The sequence below is a fragment of the Ambystoma mexicanum genome, chromosome 3q (assembly GCF_040938575.1).
Source record: "Ambystoma mexicanum isolate Mex_15411 chromosome 3q, UKY_AmexF1_1, whole genome shotgun sequence".
Classification (NCBI taxonomy): domain Eukaryota; kingdom Metazoa; phylum Chordata; class Amphibia; order Caudata; family Ambystomatidae; genus Ambystoma; species Ambystoma mexicanum.
The window spans coordinates 1,200,766,915-1,200,784,307 of NC_090926.1; the positions used below are offsets into that span (position 1 = coordinate 1,200,766,915).

Below are 17,393 nucleotides of genomic sequence, written 5' to 3' on the forward strand. Positions count from 1 at the left end.
TAATGGCCTGGCGCCTTTATCCATTTCTTCATAGCAAAGTCCTTCTTGAGATTGTGCGCCAAACCAGGTTTGGTCCCTTTGTTCATTTTGTCTTTGGCGGGATTCATGAGTGAAGCCAGTCTCTGGCTCCAAGGTGTCTAGTGGGGGAAAGATGTGAGGTAGGTGCCCGAAACTCTTTGCTTAGTCTCCTAGGAGACAGGAATGCACTTAGATGAATGGCCAGCTGGCTGTCCGCAAGGACAGCCACCCTGCTGCGTGACTGACAGCTAGGCTTGTATGAATGGGAGAAACTTGCATAAAAGGCGAGGCTTTTTGGCTTGGAAGGCAGAGTCAACCACGGGACGAAGGAATCCGAATAAGACCTTTAAGACGCCTGATGCAACTGGGACTGTTGGTTTGTCCGGTGAAGCCCTGCTGCTGTGCTGAAACTCCAAATTCGTATGGACTAGATAAGCCCTGCAAGGAAGACCTCTCCCCTTGAGTTGGTGGGACCAATCAACTCCAAAGTAAGCCACCTAGACATCCTTTCAGAGCTGAAATTCCCCTGCAGTTGCTGCTGGAACCCAAGAGCCAGCGAGGGTAACACCAGATCATGTGCGTTGCTTTTAAGCGGGCCAAGAGCGCATCCTCCGGACTCCCAGGAAGCAGAACTGACTGAGCCACAACAGTGTGCTGGACCCAAGAAGCAAGGAAAGCCCATCAACAGCCAGGAACTGCAGTGGTGCTATTCGCGTGAAACACCGAAGTGCCACTTGAATGAAAGACTGCTGGTTGGAGTCACTGACCATCCCATTGCAGGAGTTCTCCCTCTTGTTCCCACGACTGAGGCCCAGGAACACCAGGATCTGCGGAGGTGCCCAGGAATAGAAGTCACCTGACACACTTTCCTTCCAACTAAAGGTATTGTACAGTCTAAGATAACTTACTACTTGTGGTGTAACTGCACTTTGTTCTGTTGGTGCGACTTGTGGTTGCTGCTGTAGAGTTGAACACCTTTACTTCACAAGCCTAAACAGCTTGTGGCCCTACTTCGATTTCTTCTTTTCTACAAAGACTTCTAAAACATTGTGCAAGACTTGTACCTACCTCTGAGACGTGCTTCAATCGACCTAGACTTTTGCCCAATTAACATTGGCCTGGCTCCCAGAATGACTTCCTCTGACTGCATTTGGTCTTCCTTCCAAGCAGGGGTTAACTTACTTTGCATTGGTGGTTTCAAAAGTACTTATCCGCTTACGAATATTTGATCTCGTTTATTCTAACTATTTTCTTTGACACTCAGAGTATTGGTCTAAGTGTAACAGATATTAATATCCAGTGTCCTAGCTTTTTAAGTCACCTGAGGGTGTAGGAAGTGCCCATCCCGAATGGGCGTTTGCTGAACTTAGAGAAACTAAGTGCGTATTTCGAAGGAATGAGTGCTATTATACTGCTCCCTCTGAAGGCTTATTAAAACTGACTTACATTAATAATTGTTTGATCAAGACACCTTGAGTATTAAGTATTTATTTGTATACTTGCCACTGATTCTCTAATTCCCCTACTGCTCACATTGACCCCTCGAGACAAGCCTGGCTATTAGCCCACACTACCAACCTGTGTAGTACAGACTTATACCAAAGGTTGGGTTCCTATTGCCAGGTGGTCAGGGTTGTTGTAGGGTACTGCATACAGTCTTGCCCACAGGAACACTGTTCAAACAAGTTCTTTAGAATTGGTTTGGGGGTGCCGGGCCTTCAGAGAAGACACCCTAGAAGGATTCCAGCAGGGGCCTGGGTGCACTGGACGAGTGTAGTCCCAATCACAGAAAACACCACAAAATTACACAGGAATCACAAGACTAAGGTAAGTAAAAACCTAAGCCTGCACAGAAGATTCTGCAGCAGGAGGACAGCCTGTCGAATTCCTTAATCAAGAAGACCGGGACACTGGAAGGACTTTGCAGCAAGGATCACAGCAAAGGTTCTAAGCAAGGTTTTCCTTGCGGCTGAATGAGGCTCTGGAAGACAGAAATCACCTTCAGATTGTCGTTTGGCTAACCTGGTTAGGTGTCGATTGTGCCGAAGACATTTTTGTACGAAAATAACTAGTAATTCACTGAAGAACCAAAGCGCGCTGTAATTCTCCCAAAGACCTTAGAAAAATGAAACTGAAGCCAAGGGGTGCTGTGTGCGCTACTTCTACTACCACTGTCGACCATCAAATGGAGGCCCTGAAGGGACATTGACGAGATGGCACACAGCGCGCCCTTTCGAAAATAATTGGATGCAGCTGGAGAGAATCATAAGATGAGGAATACATTGTAAGGACAATCCATTCAAACTAAGTTTTGAAGGGTAGACAGGCTCTTTGGATCCTTTCACATTTTATTAGGTGGCGATCCCCACCCTATGTGGAGTGCTGGGAAGATGCTCAGCATCTCCCTTCCCATTTCAAATGTAACATTTAGGTTACAAGGACAAACTTACAATGGCTGGTGGCAGTGAACCTTTATTAATTCGGTGCACCTTTACTGCAGGATGTTTGCACAGCCCAGGTAAAGGCCCCCCATGGGTGCTCATTTTACCAAAATGAGCCTCGTCTGTTTTTCACCATTTTGGTGGTTGTCCTTTCTTGTTCCTGGCAGCCAGGGCAGGAAATTCCTGTGTGATTTTATCTTTGGCAGGGGTCCTGTGGACTCCCTGCCAAGGCTCCAAAGTGTCTGAAGGCAGGAAGTCCAAAACTATGCAGCACTTTGTCTTGCAGCTTGAGGTGCGATATTCCAGTTCAATCTAGGAGGCTGGCACAGGCAGAGTAAATGCATATTATACAACAGTGAAGATCACAGCATATAGGTCGGACGACGATTCTGCAGTTTTTCCAACTGCATTGAGGCACCACCATGCAACAAGGAGACAAGGGAACAAGACAGACCATCGTCATGGTATGGTCAAATTATGCACTTGCAGACTATACAGAATCTTGTTGACACTTCATGGGCATACTGCTGGATCGCCAGAGGCACGATTGCAGTCTGAAAAGTCCTCACCAGAGTGCTGGATCTTGCAAACAACGAGAATCCGACCAGCGATTTCTGTCTTCTGCGGTGCTCCCAAAAAGGCACCTAATCCAGAGCTGCATCCAGCTGCAAGGAAAACATTGACTATAACCTTCCCTGTGATACTTGCTGCAAAAGTCCTAGTGTCCTATCAAGTGCTGAGGGACTGCTGGCTTGGTGTTACACTCCCCTGGTCTCTGGAGGTGTTGGGGCAAGGTTGCAGCCCTCCCTGAACTTGAATCACCCCTTCAGGCCTCTCCCTCAGTAGAAAAGCTGCGAGCGGTGGTACGTGGTTATACTGCTCCTGTGAATTATGGAAGATAAGCCCTCCGTCCTACTTCTGGCAGGGGTATGTCGAATGGGATCTAGTGCCTTCACTGATCCCTGATAAGGATTAGTCTAGTCCAGCTGCGAATATGCTTCTTATGATTGGCAAGCCTTTGAGCTCTTGTGATGCTGTTAGTTCTGTTTAATGTCTTTATATGTTTTGCACTTATTTATGCCTGCATAATGTCTCTTCCGTTTTCTTCGCCGAGATGGAAATGTGGCCTCAATGCAGCTGTGAAACGCGCCCGCGGATGGAAGATGGATGCTACCACAATGTTCGACAATGTTCGACAGCAGGTAAGTGATGGTTTAAGGAAAAGAGTGAAGTGCAATCTTAAACTGACTTTTTTCGATCTCTAACCTGGTCTTCTGTTTTTCCTTGCAGGAGCTGCGTCAAGATGAAGATTTCGGCGTTCCGGAAAGTATAAAGATAAATACTTGGTTCGCAGAAGAGATGTACAGGTAAGAACAGCCTCCCCAGTTGGTAAGTATGCTGGCAGGAAGCAGGATTTTCAAAGGTAAGTGACCTCAGGTGACAATGAGCATTACGCTGCTTGCAAGTGCAGAATAAAACGAAGCGTCTGTCTTGAGTATGGGGGCAGCTTAAATAGCAGAGATCGTGGTCACGCCCATACAGGCCGGCTTACCACTCCTAGAGTGAGCACGTGTGAAGGCAATCCATTAGCAGCCACACCCAAGAATACACTTGAGGCTGCTTAATGGATGGAATGTTCAAGGTTAATGTATCTGAAGTGCCATGTCCATAAAAGCTTTTTGGTGTTAAATGGATGTTATGGTTTACTTTTGTTCATGAGCTTGGCGCCAGGACAGTGTCCACCGAGGTCTCCTGTGCATGCAATCCCTGCATGCCTGTGCCCCCGACTTCATGACCATGACACTTGGGCATTTACTTATCTGAATTATATTGTGATTCCTGTATAGTTTTGGGGTGTTATCTGCGAGTCCTCTCATCCAGGGCACTCAAGCCCCTACTGGAATCCTCCTAGGGCGTCCTCTGAAGCATCTGGGCCCTCAACTAACTACAAATCAAAGTATTTGCTAGTGGGAATTTTCATTTGTGTCAATTCCCTTCAACCTTAGAGACCTAGCTCTTTTGCAGGACTAATGACTTCATGTTAACCCTGGAGTGACTTCACTCGTGTTTTTACCCGATTTGGATTGTGTTTCACCGTTTTTGGAGTCTGACAAACTCCATAGGCATCTGCTTATATGGCGACGGCTCCTTCAGTGTCACCGAGAAACCCTTTTCTCATAAGGGTTAAATACCTTTTCATGGGCGAACTACAGTTCCCAAAGGTGAAATTGACTACTTCCTCTTTTAGGTCCAGCACACCATTTTATGGTGAGTGCTGGAGGGGTTACTTCGTAGCCCCTTATCCTACATTCATATTTTTCTACTTTAAATGGCTGGTGGCAGTGTTACTTTCCTACCATTGTGCTTTTCTACTGCAGGCTGAACCCTACAGCACCCATGGGTGACCATTTTGTCAAACTGGCCCCCAAATTTTTCGCCATTTTCAGTTTGTGAGGTCTTTCTTGGGTTTTACTCTGTGCACCGAGACAGGTCTGAGACCTTTGTTCAGCCTTTGGCATGCTTCAGCCCTGAAACACGCCCTGGCTCGTGTGGCTCCTCTGGAAGGACAGGATGTGAGGTAGGGTCTCTAAACTCCCATCCTTTGTCTCTAGGAATTCCTGAATGCAACTAGTCCCGATTGGACAGCCACCTTGCTGTGTGATGGTCAGCCTAGGCTGACCATGAATGGGAAAAAGTCTTAAAAAGTGAAGGTTTTGGGACTACAGTGGAGTCGACCACTGGGAGAATCACCTGACGAAGCCATGAACGAAGCTTGCTACAACCTCCTCCTGGACCTTTGAATTGCCTGGTGAAGCCCAGCTGCTGTGCAGCCCTTTTTAACATCGACAGATGCTCCTCTGGAACATCTCCCCTTGGGTTAATGGGACCAACTAACCCTGAGACATACTCCACTGAACCACCACCCCAGACTTGCAGTGCCACTCCTTTGCTGCGGGAGCCCAATGCCAGGGGCTGAGTGTCCATAGAGTGCAACGTCTGCCTTGGAACGAATCTGGCTAAAAGCACCAGGAGCCTCCCAAGGACCATCCAGAAGCAGGACCTCCAGATCCAGAGTCCCCTCACCAGAGTGCAGGCCCGAGGGAGTGAAGGAAGTCCAACCGGTGTCCGAGAAGTGCAGCTGAACCGAAACGAGCCGTTGCAGCCGACAAGCTCCCAAGTACAACCACAGGAGCCCCCAGACATCCTTTAGTCCCTACGACTAAGGCTAAGGAACCTGGTCTGCGCTGCTTTGGCAAGACAGAATCTAGCTGGACCACTCTAACCAGAGGTACATTTAGGCGTGGGGTGCTAACCTTATGGACTTTAGCTGCACTTCTCACTGTGGAATAGCATTGGCTTACATTTTGCGAGTTGATTTCGACTCCCTACTCACAGGCTGAACAGCGTGACCTTACAAGTGATTTTCCGGAACTCTCCAACTTTGTGCAAGACTGACCAAGAAGTCCATCAGATCCATAGACTGTTCAAATGACTGGCTGTCCTAGCTCCAAAAAGGCACTCTTCTAAATCCATTGACTTTGATCCTGTGTCCCTCATAGGTGGTAGCTTGTATAATGGTACAGCTGGGAAAGGCTCATCTAAACTTCATTTGAGGATTCAGTTGTCTTCACAACTGAGAAACTGTTCCAACTTTACTTACTGAAGCCTTTCTGCAACAGAGTCTACAAAAGTATGTTAGTGTGATATGCAAATATTATCCTTGTGATTGAAGTCACGTCAGGGTGTAGTAGTGTATGAAGCAATTATCCACTGTGACTCTGAAAAAGTATATTTGAATTGTTACATTGAATTGCCCTTTTAAAGAATTATTTAACACAAGTTAAATAAATAACTATTTATAACTGAAACAATGAGTGCAAGTGTTACTAGGCTACTTGTATACGAATTTCAATTGGACAGCTCTACAGCTCAATTGTACCCCTCTTTGCCTGGCTGCTCAGTCACACGACCAACTTGTGTAGTACAGACCTATACCAAAAAGGTGGTTTACCTAATACCAAGCAGAAAAGTAGTGTAATCTCACACAGTGAGAGACCTAACAAATTGTTTTACTAAGCCCTCAGTTGGACTTCATTTAAACTGTCCTAAACAAAGCAAGTCGACTACTGGAAACAAGTAACCGAAGACTCTGGTCTTTTTGCAAGAGAGTGTAGCAACCACTCCTGTCCTGCCCAGTTTTCTATGTGACAGGAGCTCCTAAGACTACTCCTTCCCTTTGGCTGGTGGGAACAACCAGTCCCAAGATGAACTTTGAAATGAGCCATCTCCAGAGGTTCTGTGAATCCTCTGCTGAGCCCTCAGAGACCCAATCCAACTCTGACTGCAGGAAGCAAAGATTGGCGGCGAATCGTGTCCTTTGGTGCCTTTTCTGCAGCACCAACAAAAACTACAGCGTACCCAAAGAAGTTGATGAAAGCGGCGCCAGAGATCCTCCCGAGACTGCTGGAGAGATCCAATCCATTGTCCTGCTTTTCGTCATCAGATCAGAGGTCGGGTCAAGAGCTGCAACATGGCTGAGCATCTACCACAAACATTTTCTTCAGACCAAAGGTACTGTGGGGAGGGGGTAAGGTATTGTTACATTGTTCCAGAAAGCTGCTCCAGAGCGTTGAAGCACATAGGTGTAGAGGGCAAACCCTTTTACCTCCCACCTCAAGCTACTGCTTGTGTCCCTTTAGCAGGGTCTCCAACGTTGGTTAAGCCTTCTTTTATCTTCTTTCCTAGAGACTAGAAAGTATCCACAGGAACATTTGAACATCTGCTGCTTCTCCAAACTAGCTTTTAGCTAGGGTTGCGTTTGGGACTTTAAAGACTTTCTGTGCAGGGAAACCGCCTCTAGAATATGAAGCTTTGCTAGGATAACACTAAAACTGTTTTCTTGCCCAGAAATAACTGTATGCTGACTAAACGCAATTATTGTATTACTTTGTGGGTGCAAGTTATTATCGATAGTACTGTCAAACTCCTGTAACAATGGCAGGCATTCCAGCAACTACCAACTAAGTGGCCTTTTGAAAGTATAGCCATGTGTGCTTTATTGTGCCAAGTATTCAAAAGGGACTTGTGTAAATATAATAAATCTACTTTGATATAAATGTATGCGTTTTTGAGGTGCATTAACAACTGCATTGGTGTACTTACCTACAGCTCACATTGTCCTCTTAAGATGAGCTTAACTGCTCTGCCACTCTACCAATGTCCGAGTAGTTGTGGAGGGGCGGGTTTTATCTACAAACCACAGGGACAGCTCAAGTCTTGCCTCCAAGTGGGACTTTAGGAAAACTCCCTATAACAGTCAATTTGTCATCCAAGGACTGCAGCCCCATCTCCTGATAACAGCAATGTTATTTAGCAGGTGCAGCACCCCCTTTACCCAGGAAAGGGGGGGATGGTTTCCATGGAACAGTCCTTGGTCTGGGGTAAGGGATGTGGACACCCTTGCTTGGGCCAGTCAATAGGGGATACACATTGACGGCACTGATGGTGTACAAAACAAAAACAGACTTCCTCGTGCGCAATAACCGATTTACAATTTTCAGAACAGAGTTCTCACTTGGAAGTCAATACGTCAACTTCGCATTGACCGCAGCTCAATTTCTTGATTAACAAACATTAACTAACAAGTGCCTGTTTTTCACAAAACTATTTCTATAAAAAAGGTAAAGAAATGGTTGTGAAAAACAGGAGTTAATAAAATAGGTCTTCCTGTTAAAAATCAAAAAATGGAGGTGTGGTCAATGACTTCCAAGTTAGAACTGTTCTGAAAATTGTAAATCAGTTATCACGCAGGAGGAAGTCAGCTTCTTTGTTTTGTACATGATTAGCACCCTGTTACATCAGACCCCTCGTAAATCGAAAATATAGGGAACAACCTGCTGTATAGTGGTAAACGCAAATGACAGCCACTAACAGTTTAGGACTTTTACTAACAGCAATCAGGCACCCAAGTCAACATTTTAACAGCCTACCTTCATGGTCCTCCTTGGTGTCATTGACATTAATGATATACCACAACTGGTAGAGACAATGGCCTTAAAAAACAAATTACATTTAGTCTCCCTTTTTCAGGGGCACCTTCACAATGTAGTTGCAGCGTCTCTGCTCCATATATCCCTCATCTCAGTCATTATTCACTTTGGAAAAAGCACCAGTGATCATATTTGGACATTCTGCAATGCAGCCTCTGCATTTAGTCAACCCTGTACATGTCAATTAACAAAGTATACATATGTAAGAAATCACGCTGGAGTGATTCAGTGTAAAGTAGATAACAGTATGGGCATTACTGCATTTTGTATTTTTTTTTTTTTAGAAACTGGGCAAAGCGTGGCAAAGTTTGCCCAAGATTTTAATAGTACCTTGATACAATCTCCAACCCAAGATATACGACTTTTGCTCTGTTTTTTCTTTTTTGCCTGAAGTATTTTCTTTGGTGAAGGCATCTCTGGTATTGTATCATCAACCTCCTCATCTTCATCAGCTTCTTTGATAGCCAAATTGGGACACCTGCCAAAAGGACAGCATGTTCAGATCATATTGAAGTTGGAAATGCAAAAGCCAGCAACTCATACTTCAACTGTAGGTTTTGCAGATACCAGTATTCATATCTGGTGGGTGATATAGTAGCTCAGTGTAAAGGGCCCATGTATTGCAAAATAAATTGAACCATTTAGCAGCCAACCTCCATCGAATAATGTTCCAGCCTCGCAGGTTGAGCATTCAGCCTGTTACAGATAATTCACTTTACAGCTTCCCCACCATGGATGGCAAAAGGTGGTCAAAATCTGACTGCAATCCTAGCAGACTTGCCGAGTTAGAAAAGGGGTAGGGGATCTAGGAGCTTCCCCACAGACATCTATGGAATCCTTGCCACCACCAAACATTTAGCAGTTTCGTACACAACCAGACATTGAGGAAGTGAAGCAAAAAGGCTTTACTTGCCCTTGCTAAGCTAATCCGTCTTGGTGTACCGATTAGATTGTCTGGTGGAGAGATTTTCGGAGGCCACCATATAGTGACCAGGGGAACTCCAGTTGACCAAAACCCAAGGTAGCGATGGCGAGCATTCAAGGATATTTTCTAGAGAAAATGAGTTGGTTCAGGGGTCTACAATGAGTCCACACAGTGAACCACAAAATAAGTTTAGACAGGAATTTATACAAAACATGGTATTTATTCTGTGCCTTAAAAACTAAAATGAACAAGCAGGTTCTCACATAACAAATGGAGTCACCATAGGATCTTAAAATGCATTCAATGATAAAGCGATGCAGTAAAATGGAACAGCCAGATGATAATCCCTCGCTTCAGCAGCTCAATTCCAAAGAGTGGGGCCTTGTGCCCAAAGGTCACAATGCAGGCATGTTACTTGCCGATTGCATCTGTTTTGAACAAGGTTACTAGGTAAGCAAAATGTGCCCTCATCTTTTGAGGTTATACTGCTCAAGTCAGATTACCAAAAAGCAGCAGCATGGAAAGATACAGACTGACAGGGCGAAAAATGCTTTATGTTTACTTACCACCGTCATATTTTCCCAGACAACTGGATGGGTCAACAGGGGGGAGGGACTGGGCTGTGCCCAAGAGCTGCAGGTGCAATGCTGCTTACAGTTGGGTCCAGGAGCAGAGTGCAAACCTTGGTGATGACATTTAGAATGCATCTGTTAAGGAGAATTCAGAAATATGCCAATTCCTCTCTGCCTTAGAGACCTCCAGCCTCTTTGCTGGATCCCTAGGACTTGAATTTTTACCTGGAGAGAATGAGACCCTTTTTCCCCCGCTCCCTCATGTATAACTCTTGATTGTGGAGTCTGACAAACCCCATAGGCATCTCTTTACATTGTGGCACACAGCACCTTCAGTGCAGTGGCACAGGGAAGTCTTTCAGATATCCAAAGGTTTGAATACCTTCTCTTGGTTAAACTGTTTGCAAGAGCAGTGAAGTGAATGACTACTTACATTTGTAACTTTCTAGACCCAACACATACCATCTTACCATATGGTGCTGGAGGGGTTACTTATGTACCAATTACGTTACCCTTTCTACAACTAATGGCTGGTGGCAGTGGTTTACGTTAAACTACTGTGGTATGTTTACTGCGGGCTGCGTTTGCAGCTGCACTAAAGCACCCTTTGCCAGGTCGTCTTTTTTCGCCATTACTTGCTGGAAAGATCCTTCTTGAGATTTACTCTGCGCACCAAACCAAGTTTGGTCCCTTTGTTGTCTTTGGCGGGATTCACAAGTGAATCCCACCACTGGCTCCAGAGTGTCTGGCAGGGGCAGGAAGTGAGGGCGGTGCATGAAACTGCTTAATCCCCTTGGTTACAGGCATGCACCCAAAGGTGATTAGCCGGCTGACTGTCCAACAACAGCCAACCTGCTGTGTGATTGACAGCTCAGCTGGAATGAATGGGAGAAACCTGCATAAAAGGCAACGCTTTTTGGCTTGTAAGGCAGTCGACCACTGGACAAAGGAATCTGAAGAGCTTGGAAGAGACGCCTAATGCAACTCCTGGACCGTTGGTTTGCCTGGTGAATCCCTGCTAATGTGCTGAAGCTACGAATTCACCTAGACTAGAAAAGCCCTGCAAGGACGACTTCTCCCAATCAACTCCAAAGTGAACTCGTCCGGACATCCTCTGAGCTGGCTGTACTTCTTGCTGCTGCAGGAACCGAAGTGCCGTGGAGAGGACCACCATATTGTAGTGAATCACTTAATTCGGACCCTAGCTGCTGGAAGATCCTCCAGACTCCCAGGAAGCAGTACTGACCAAGCCTGTTAGGTAAAGTTTGTATGCAGTACCCTCTGGGACCACTTCATACAACCAGGACTACAGGTGTAAGCAAAACCAACCTTTGGTACAAGTCTGTATCACAGTTTTTGGTAGCGAGCTGAGGAGCCAGGCTGATTTCAAGAAGGAATGTGAGCTTGTAAGGGTGTTACACAAAGATCTAGAATGACAAGCATTCAGATGGACATATACTCCAGGTTTCTTGGTAAGAATTACACAATTATAAAGCATTCCCTAAATGAGGCAACCAATAGCAAATACTACAATACCAATTACTAAGCAGTTCAGCTCCTTTGAAGTCAGAGCCAAATAGCATTGAAATAGGTGCAAAAAGGCATAGGTTGATTAAATTAATATTACAGTTACATTAAAAAAAAGTGCAAATAATTTGAGTTCAGGAGTGGATTCAATGCAATGGGTAGGCCAAAGTCAATGGGCTAGTGTCTTGTACAAGTAAAAACAGTTCTGGTATTTAAAACAGAAAAGTCTTTGCCACGGTTCTAATAGTTCACGGAAGGTTTGTATGTCGGGTCACAAGCTGATTAGGCCTGTAAGTTGCCAAAGTTCCACAGACTTTCGCAGTGAGAGGCAAGTTCTCAGGTTTTCACAGTACTTTATATTGAAGAAAAAAATGCAGCTGAAGACTTCTGTTCCTGGCAGTTCCTGCAGATCTTGCTGATCCTGAGCTTCAGTCGTTGGGACAAGAGTGAGGACATCGGGGACTCCTGCACTGTACGGGGACGGATCACAAAGCTGACAACTTAGCAAATCTTCGATTCCGGTTGCTTCAAGCACACAAGCTGGTATCCTTCTCCCTGGTTAATCCTAACCAGCTCCGAGAATGGTATCCAGGTGGCTTACGAGTTGATTGATCCTACCAATGCAAAAGAAGTTGCCCTTGAAGGGGCTCTTGTCGATATGAACTTGGCGATTCGGACCTGCAGCAGGGCTCCACCGGGCAAACCAACGGTCCATTAGTTTCAGCAGCAATCCCCTTCCAGCTATTCTTTAGTTCTTTTATCCAGTGGTAGACTGTTCCAAGCCAAGAGACTCTCCTTTTATCCAGTTTCCTCCCATTCATTCCAGCCTAGCTGCCAATCACCCAGCAGGGTGGCTGTCCTTGCCAGACAGTCAATCACGCCAGAGTGCATTTGGGTCTCCTATGAGACTAGAACAGGGGCACCTCACTTCCTGCCCACCCCAGACACTCAGGTGCCAGAGGCGGTTTTCAGTCCTGAAGCCCAACAAAAGGCATAGAAACAAAGGGACCAAACCTAGTTTGGCGCGCAGACACAAACTCTAGGACGTTTCCAAAAACTAATGACGAAAAAAAAGGACCTGTTTAAACAGAGGGGGTTTAGGCACCATCTTGAAAAACATGGCTCTGATTTTTAGCTACTGGTGTATCATGGTAGTTGTAAAACCACTGCCACCAGCCGTTTCAATAGGAAAGGGTAGCATTTGACTGCTACACGAGTTTGCAGACACAGGTGATACTAGGTAACCCCTCCAGCACTCTTAGAAGAGTGTGTGCTGGGTTTAGGCATTTAAAGAGACTAGTAAAGCCAATTTAACTTTACATTCTCTGGGAAACTGTACTTTATCCCAAATTGCACAGCCTTAAAAGCTTCCCTGTGTCACTGCACTGAGGGTGCAGTGTAACACATGAAGATGCCTATTGAGTTCGTAAATCATAAACAAGAGTAAAACGCATCAAAATACGAGTGAGAAAAAGGCTCTCCAGGAAAAAAAAAAAACAAGTCCTCAAAATCCAACAAAGTTGCTGTGGGTCTCAAATGTACTAATTCTTCCACCTTGATCAAAATTCTCCTCAACAGCGACTGCCTTTCGAAGCAGAGACAGGCGTGCAGGAACAAAATTGTTCCACAGTAGTGTCCTCGAGCTCCAACCGAGAGTCTCGGCTGCCTCTGCCTTTGTGATCCTACTCAAAAAACCCAGCTGCTGTTTCAGACTGAGAAGGTACAAGCCGTCCAGTGCTCCTTAAGGGTCTTTGGCCTAGGGAGCTTACATACCGGGCAATGGGATTCAAGATAGTCAGTGGAAGGCAGTGGTTAAAAACTGTCGACTCAGAATTTCCTCATGTACTTGGACAGACTTTAAAAGGGGCGCATTCCATAGTGAAAGGCCGATAGTGGAAGGCTGACAGAGGCGACAGAACAAAGGTAGTAAGGGCAGGAAATGGGGGTACATTTAACAAAGGAGTATTAATCCCCCAACTCTCCCTTTCGGTAGGCCAAAACCAGTCACAGAACGCCTTTCTGAAGCTGGGATCAGCTGTCGGGATGTTCAAAGGAAAGTCAAATTAGTGCGTTGAAACAAACCATAGAAGAGGTTTGGGTGAGTTTTAACACAAAGTAGCTCAAGCTATGGACTTCGTAAAAGAACTTGCCACAATAATCTACCCTGAAAGCATGAATGATCACGGGTACAGGGTACGACACACAGTATAGTAACGGGCACGCCCCATCGACGTCCTTTTGGACATGAAAACTTCATTTGCAATACTGCAACTTCCACTAGATGTCTGCCTATGTGATTCTAAGCAAATCCACAAGCCTCAGAAAAATAAATTAATAAAACTGAGTGTTTACTTGAGTCCATGCATGTACTGATCTTTGTTCTGCTCTACAACTCACAACTCCCTCCCCATGGTAAGCCTGGCTGGTCAGCTTGTGTAAGCACAGGCCTAAAAACCGAGTGAGTCTTATGAAGTCCCACACCAGTTGGACTTAAAGGGATGGTCTAGTAAAAATATTTAAAAAATAGATAGGCAACAAAAAAAAAAAAATACTACCATTCTCAGTTTTAAAACTTCCTATGTAAAATTGAGCTATTCAAGCTCAAAATTTGCAAAAAGCACATGGGCGAAGCCATTTTGTGAAATGGAGGCCCTCCTGTGCTGGCTTTTGCGGCACCAATCAAGGAAAAGCCAGCCAGCTGTAGTAAACAAAGGCTACCGCTGGGTGGCTTTCCCTTCATTAGTGCTGTAGGCAGAGGACGGGGACCGGAGACCAGAGCAGGAAAGCTGCAGCTGAATCTCAGTAAGTGCTATTTATTTTTTTTTACAAAAAATAAGCACTAGCTGCGATTTTTTTCTAGGTTTTCCGGGCTGGAGGAGTCCGAAAAACTTAGAAATAAAACCGCAGCTTTAAAAACGTATTTATGTTTGCGCGCACTTTTGAAGCGACCGCAAACAAATACAACGTTCGTGTTGGAAAACGCTGCGGTTTTTCTTTCCAAGTTTCTCAGGCACCTCCGGCTCGGAGGAGCCTGAGAAACTTGGAAAGAAAAACCGCAGCGTTTTCCAACACAACCGCGTTGTTTCTGCCTGAATCTGCTTTACCATTTGGGGCTCTCGGACTCCCCACGGAGAGCCCGAGAGCCCCAAATGGTAAAGCAGATTCAGGCAGAAACAACGCGGCATTGCGGAAAACTGCGTTGTTTCTGCCTGAATCTGCGTTCTCATTTCAGCCCCAAATGGAAACTCAGCTGCAGGTAGAAACACTACACGGCATGTAAACATAACCACGTGTGTTTCTGCCTGCTGTGGCTTTCACTTTGGGTCTCCGGTGCTCCACTGGGAGCACCGGAGACCCAAAGTGATAGCCACAGCAGGCAGAAGCACGCGGTTGTGTTGGAAAACGCTGCGGTTTTTCTTTCCAGGTTTCTCAGGCTCCTCCGAGCTGGAAGAGCCTGAGAAACTTGGAAAGAAAAACCGCAGCGTTTTCCAACACAATAACGTATTTATGTTTGCGGTCGCTTCAAAAGCGACCGCAAACAAATACGTTTTTAAAGCTGCGGTTTTATTTCTAAGTGTTCCGGGCTCCTCCAGCCCGGAAAACTTAGAAAAAAAATTAGCACTTACCGTGATTCAGCTGCAGCTTTCCTGCTCTCGTCTCCCATCCCCTTCCTCCGCCTACAGCACTAATGAAGGGAAAGCCACCCAGCGGTAGCCTTTGTTTACTACAGCTGGCTGGCTTTTCCTTCATTAGTGCCGCAAAAGCCAGCACAGGAGGGCCTCCATTTCACAAAATGGCTGCGCCCCTGTGCTTGCTTTTGCGAATTTTGAGCTTGAATAGCTCAAAATTAAACATAGGAAGTTTTAAAACGGAGAATGCTAGTATTTTTTTTGTTGCCTATCTATTTTTTAAACAACATTTTTTACTAGACCATCCTTTAAGAAAAACGTACCCAACACCTGCATGCCATTGTGATCCTTTTATGAAGTCTTCCCTCAGGTGGACCTCGTAAAAAAAACCCTACATGCATTATCTGGCCACTCTGTACACTGCATTCTGAAGTTAATCCCACAATAACTTGCCCAAAGTTACAACTTGCAATGCAGAACCATATTTTTACTGCTCACCAATGGAATTAGTTCCCAGGCGCAGTGGCGGATCAGGGGAAATAAAAGAATAGAGGGGTGGGAGTACAAAAATGTAAGTGGTGGTGTCCTGTTGGTAGCTTTAGTTTGGTTTTCACTGTGCGCTGAGCTTGGGTGAGATTATCATATCAATGTGGGCCCTCATGTGCTGTTGGTACGAGTTGTGGTGGTGAAATATGTGCAGTTTGCTGTGCGGGTTTTTGTGAGCTGTTTGGGGAAAAGTTGAGTTTTAGCATTAGTGGGGTCTTTTCTTGTCTAGTATTTGCCTTTTGCTTGTTCCACATATGAATTGGTATTGTAGTTTGTCCGTCTAGTTGATAGGTGTGATAGGGTGGCAGTTTTCACCTGAGCTATTTAGGAGCCTGGTGTACCAGGTTGAGGATTGCAGTGTCTCCCGCCCTGGTATTGGTGCTGTATATTTTACAGGATTCGGCTCCTTTCCTACCCATTTCCCTGTAGGTGATCCTTCACTGCCTAGGTTTCCTACGTCGACTAATGTGTGTTGACATGTCATGTTTACCCTTCCCTACTGATCGCTTTATATTAATTCCTGGAGTCATGTTTCAGAAGTGTGGTTATAATTTACACTGGTTATAATGTACATCCCCTCCCCACTACACATCTTAAGATTATGTAGATGTGGTCAAACGTGGGGCTCAGAAAAATCAGATAAGCAGGTAAGAGTGAAAGATGTGGGCACAAGGTTGCCACAGGTCATAAGAGGAATCTCCCCATTAATGCTAGAGCAGATGTGTAACAATTTAGACAGAATTCTCATCTAAAAGTACTGGCCTAAATACAGCAAACTGGGGAAACACTGAACCGAAACTCACTTTTCCAATTCAGATAGGGCAGTCACTTATGCTAAACTGATTTGGGGCTCCAGAATAGACATTCCGCTGAAGAAACTGCTATCACATTGTAGTGAATGATGCTTGGAAAATATAAATCCACAATGCAACCAACAAATCTTAACAGGTTAGCCCATTTGCACTATACAGCGTTCAGGCCGATGGGCCAATTCCCCATGGACATCAACAGGTTGTGGTGGTTGCCTAGAGATCAAGCAAAATAAAAAACATAGAAATCACACTTTATTACATGTAAGCTTACCTTCTTTGTGTGCAGGCTTGTTTACTGCGACCACTACCACCAAATTTAATCATATCTTGACATGCTCTACATTTGCCACATTCAGGCTGCTGACACACCTGTAAAGAGAAATCACCCGAATATTATCGAGAAACAATGGCTTTGCTTTACCATCACAGTGCAATGCACTTTGTAAGGACCCAACTGATGCAAGTACCCGAATGATGCAATTAAACTAATCATAAAACATTAACACCAAATTCTGAAATTGAGCAGACAGTGCTCTGAATAGAGGAAAAGACCCCTTTTACAAATCAGTCTTGCAGAGAGGGATGCAAAACCCACCATATAAAATGCTGCACTGCTCCAGCTGGCCTGTGTTGTGCTACAAATGCCATGACCAAGTAGGTATGCTTAAGAGGAGACATCCCATAGCTAGGCAACAGTGTTCCTTAAAGTCCACATTTCTTAGAGTTGCGGTACAGCAGAGAAAGCAGTCACTAAGTACAGGTCAACAATAAAGGAAAATGTTACCCAGTGCTAAGGCATTTTCTGGCCAAACACTGACCTCCAACGAAGGGTTAACGTCTGACAAGAAAGGGAAAGTGACATCCCTCTCTGCG

General features: G+C 45.2%; 1 protein-coding gene across 1 annotated transcript in view; it reads right to left on the reverse strand.

Moving 5' to 3' along the window:
* DNMT1 (DNA methyltransferase 1) overlaps positions 1-17,393 on the reverse strand; it is a 425,596-nt gene that overhangs the window by 231,644 nt on the left and 176,559 nt on the right. The window contains exons 16-17 of the mRNA XM_069604056.1: positions 16,792-16,889; positions 8,840-8,987 (exon numbers count right to left, since the gene is read on the reverse strand). Of these exons, the coding sequence (XP_069460157.1) occupies positions 8,840-8,987; positions 16,792-16,889 (246 nt within the window). The remainder of the gene's footprint in view (positions 1-8,839; positions 8,988-16,791; positions 16,890-17,393) is intronic.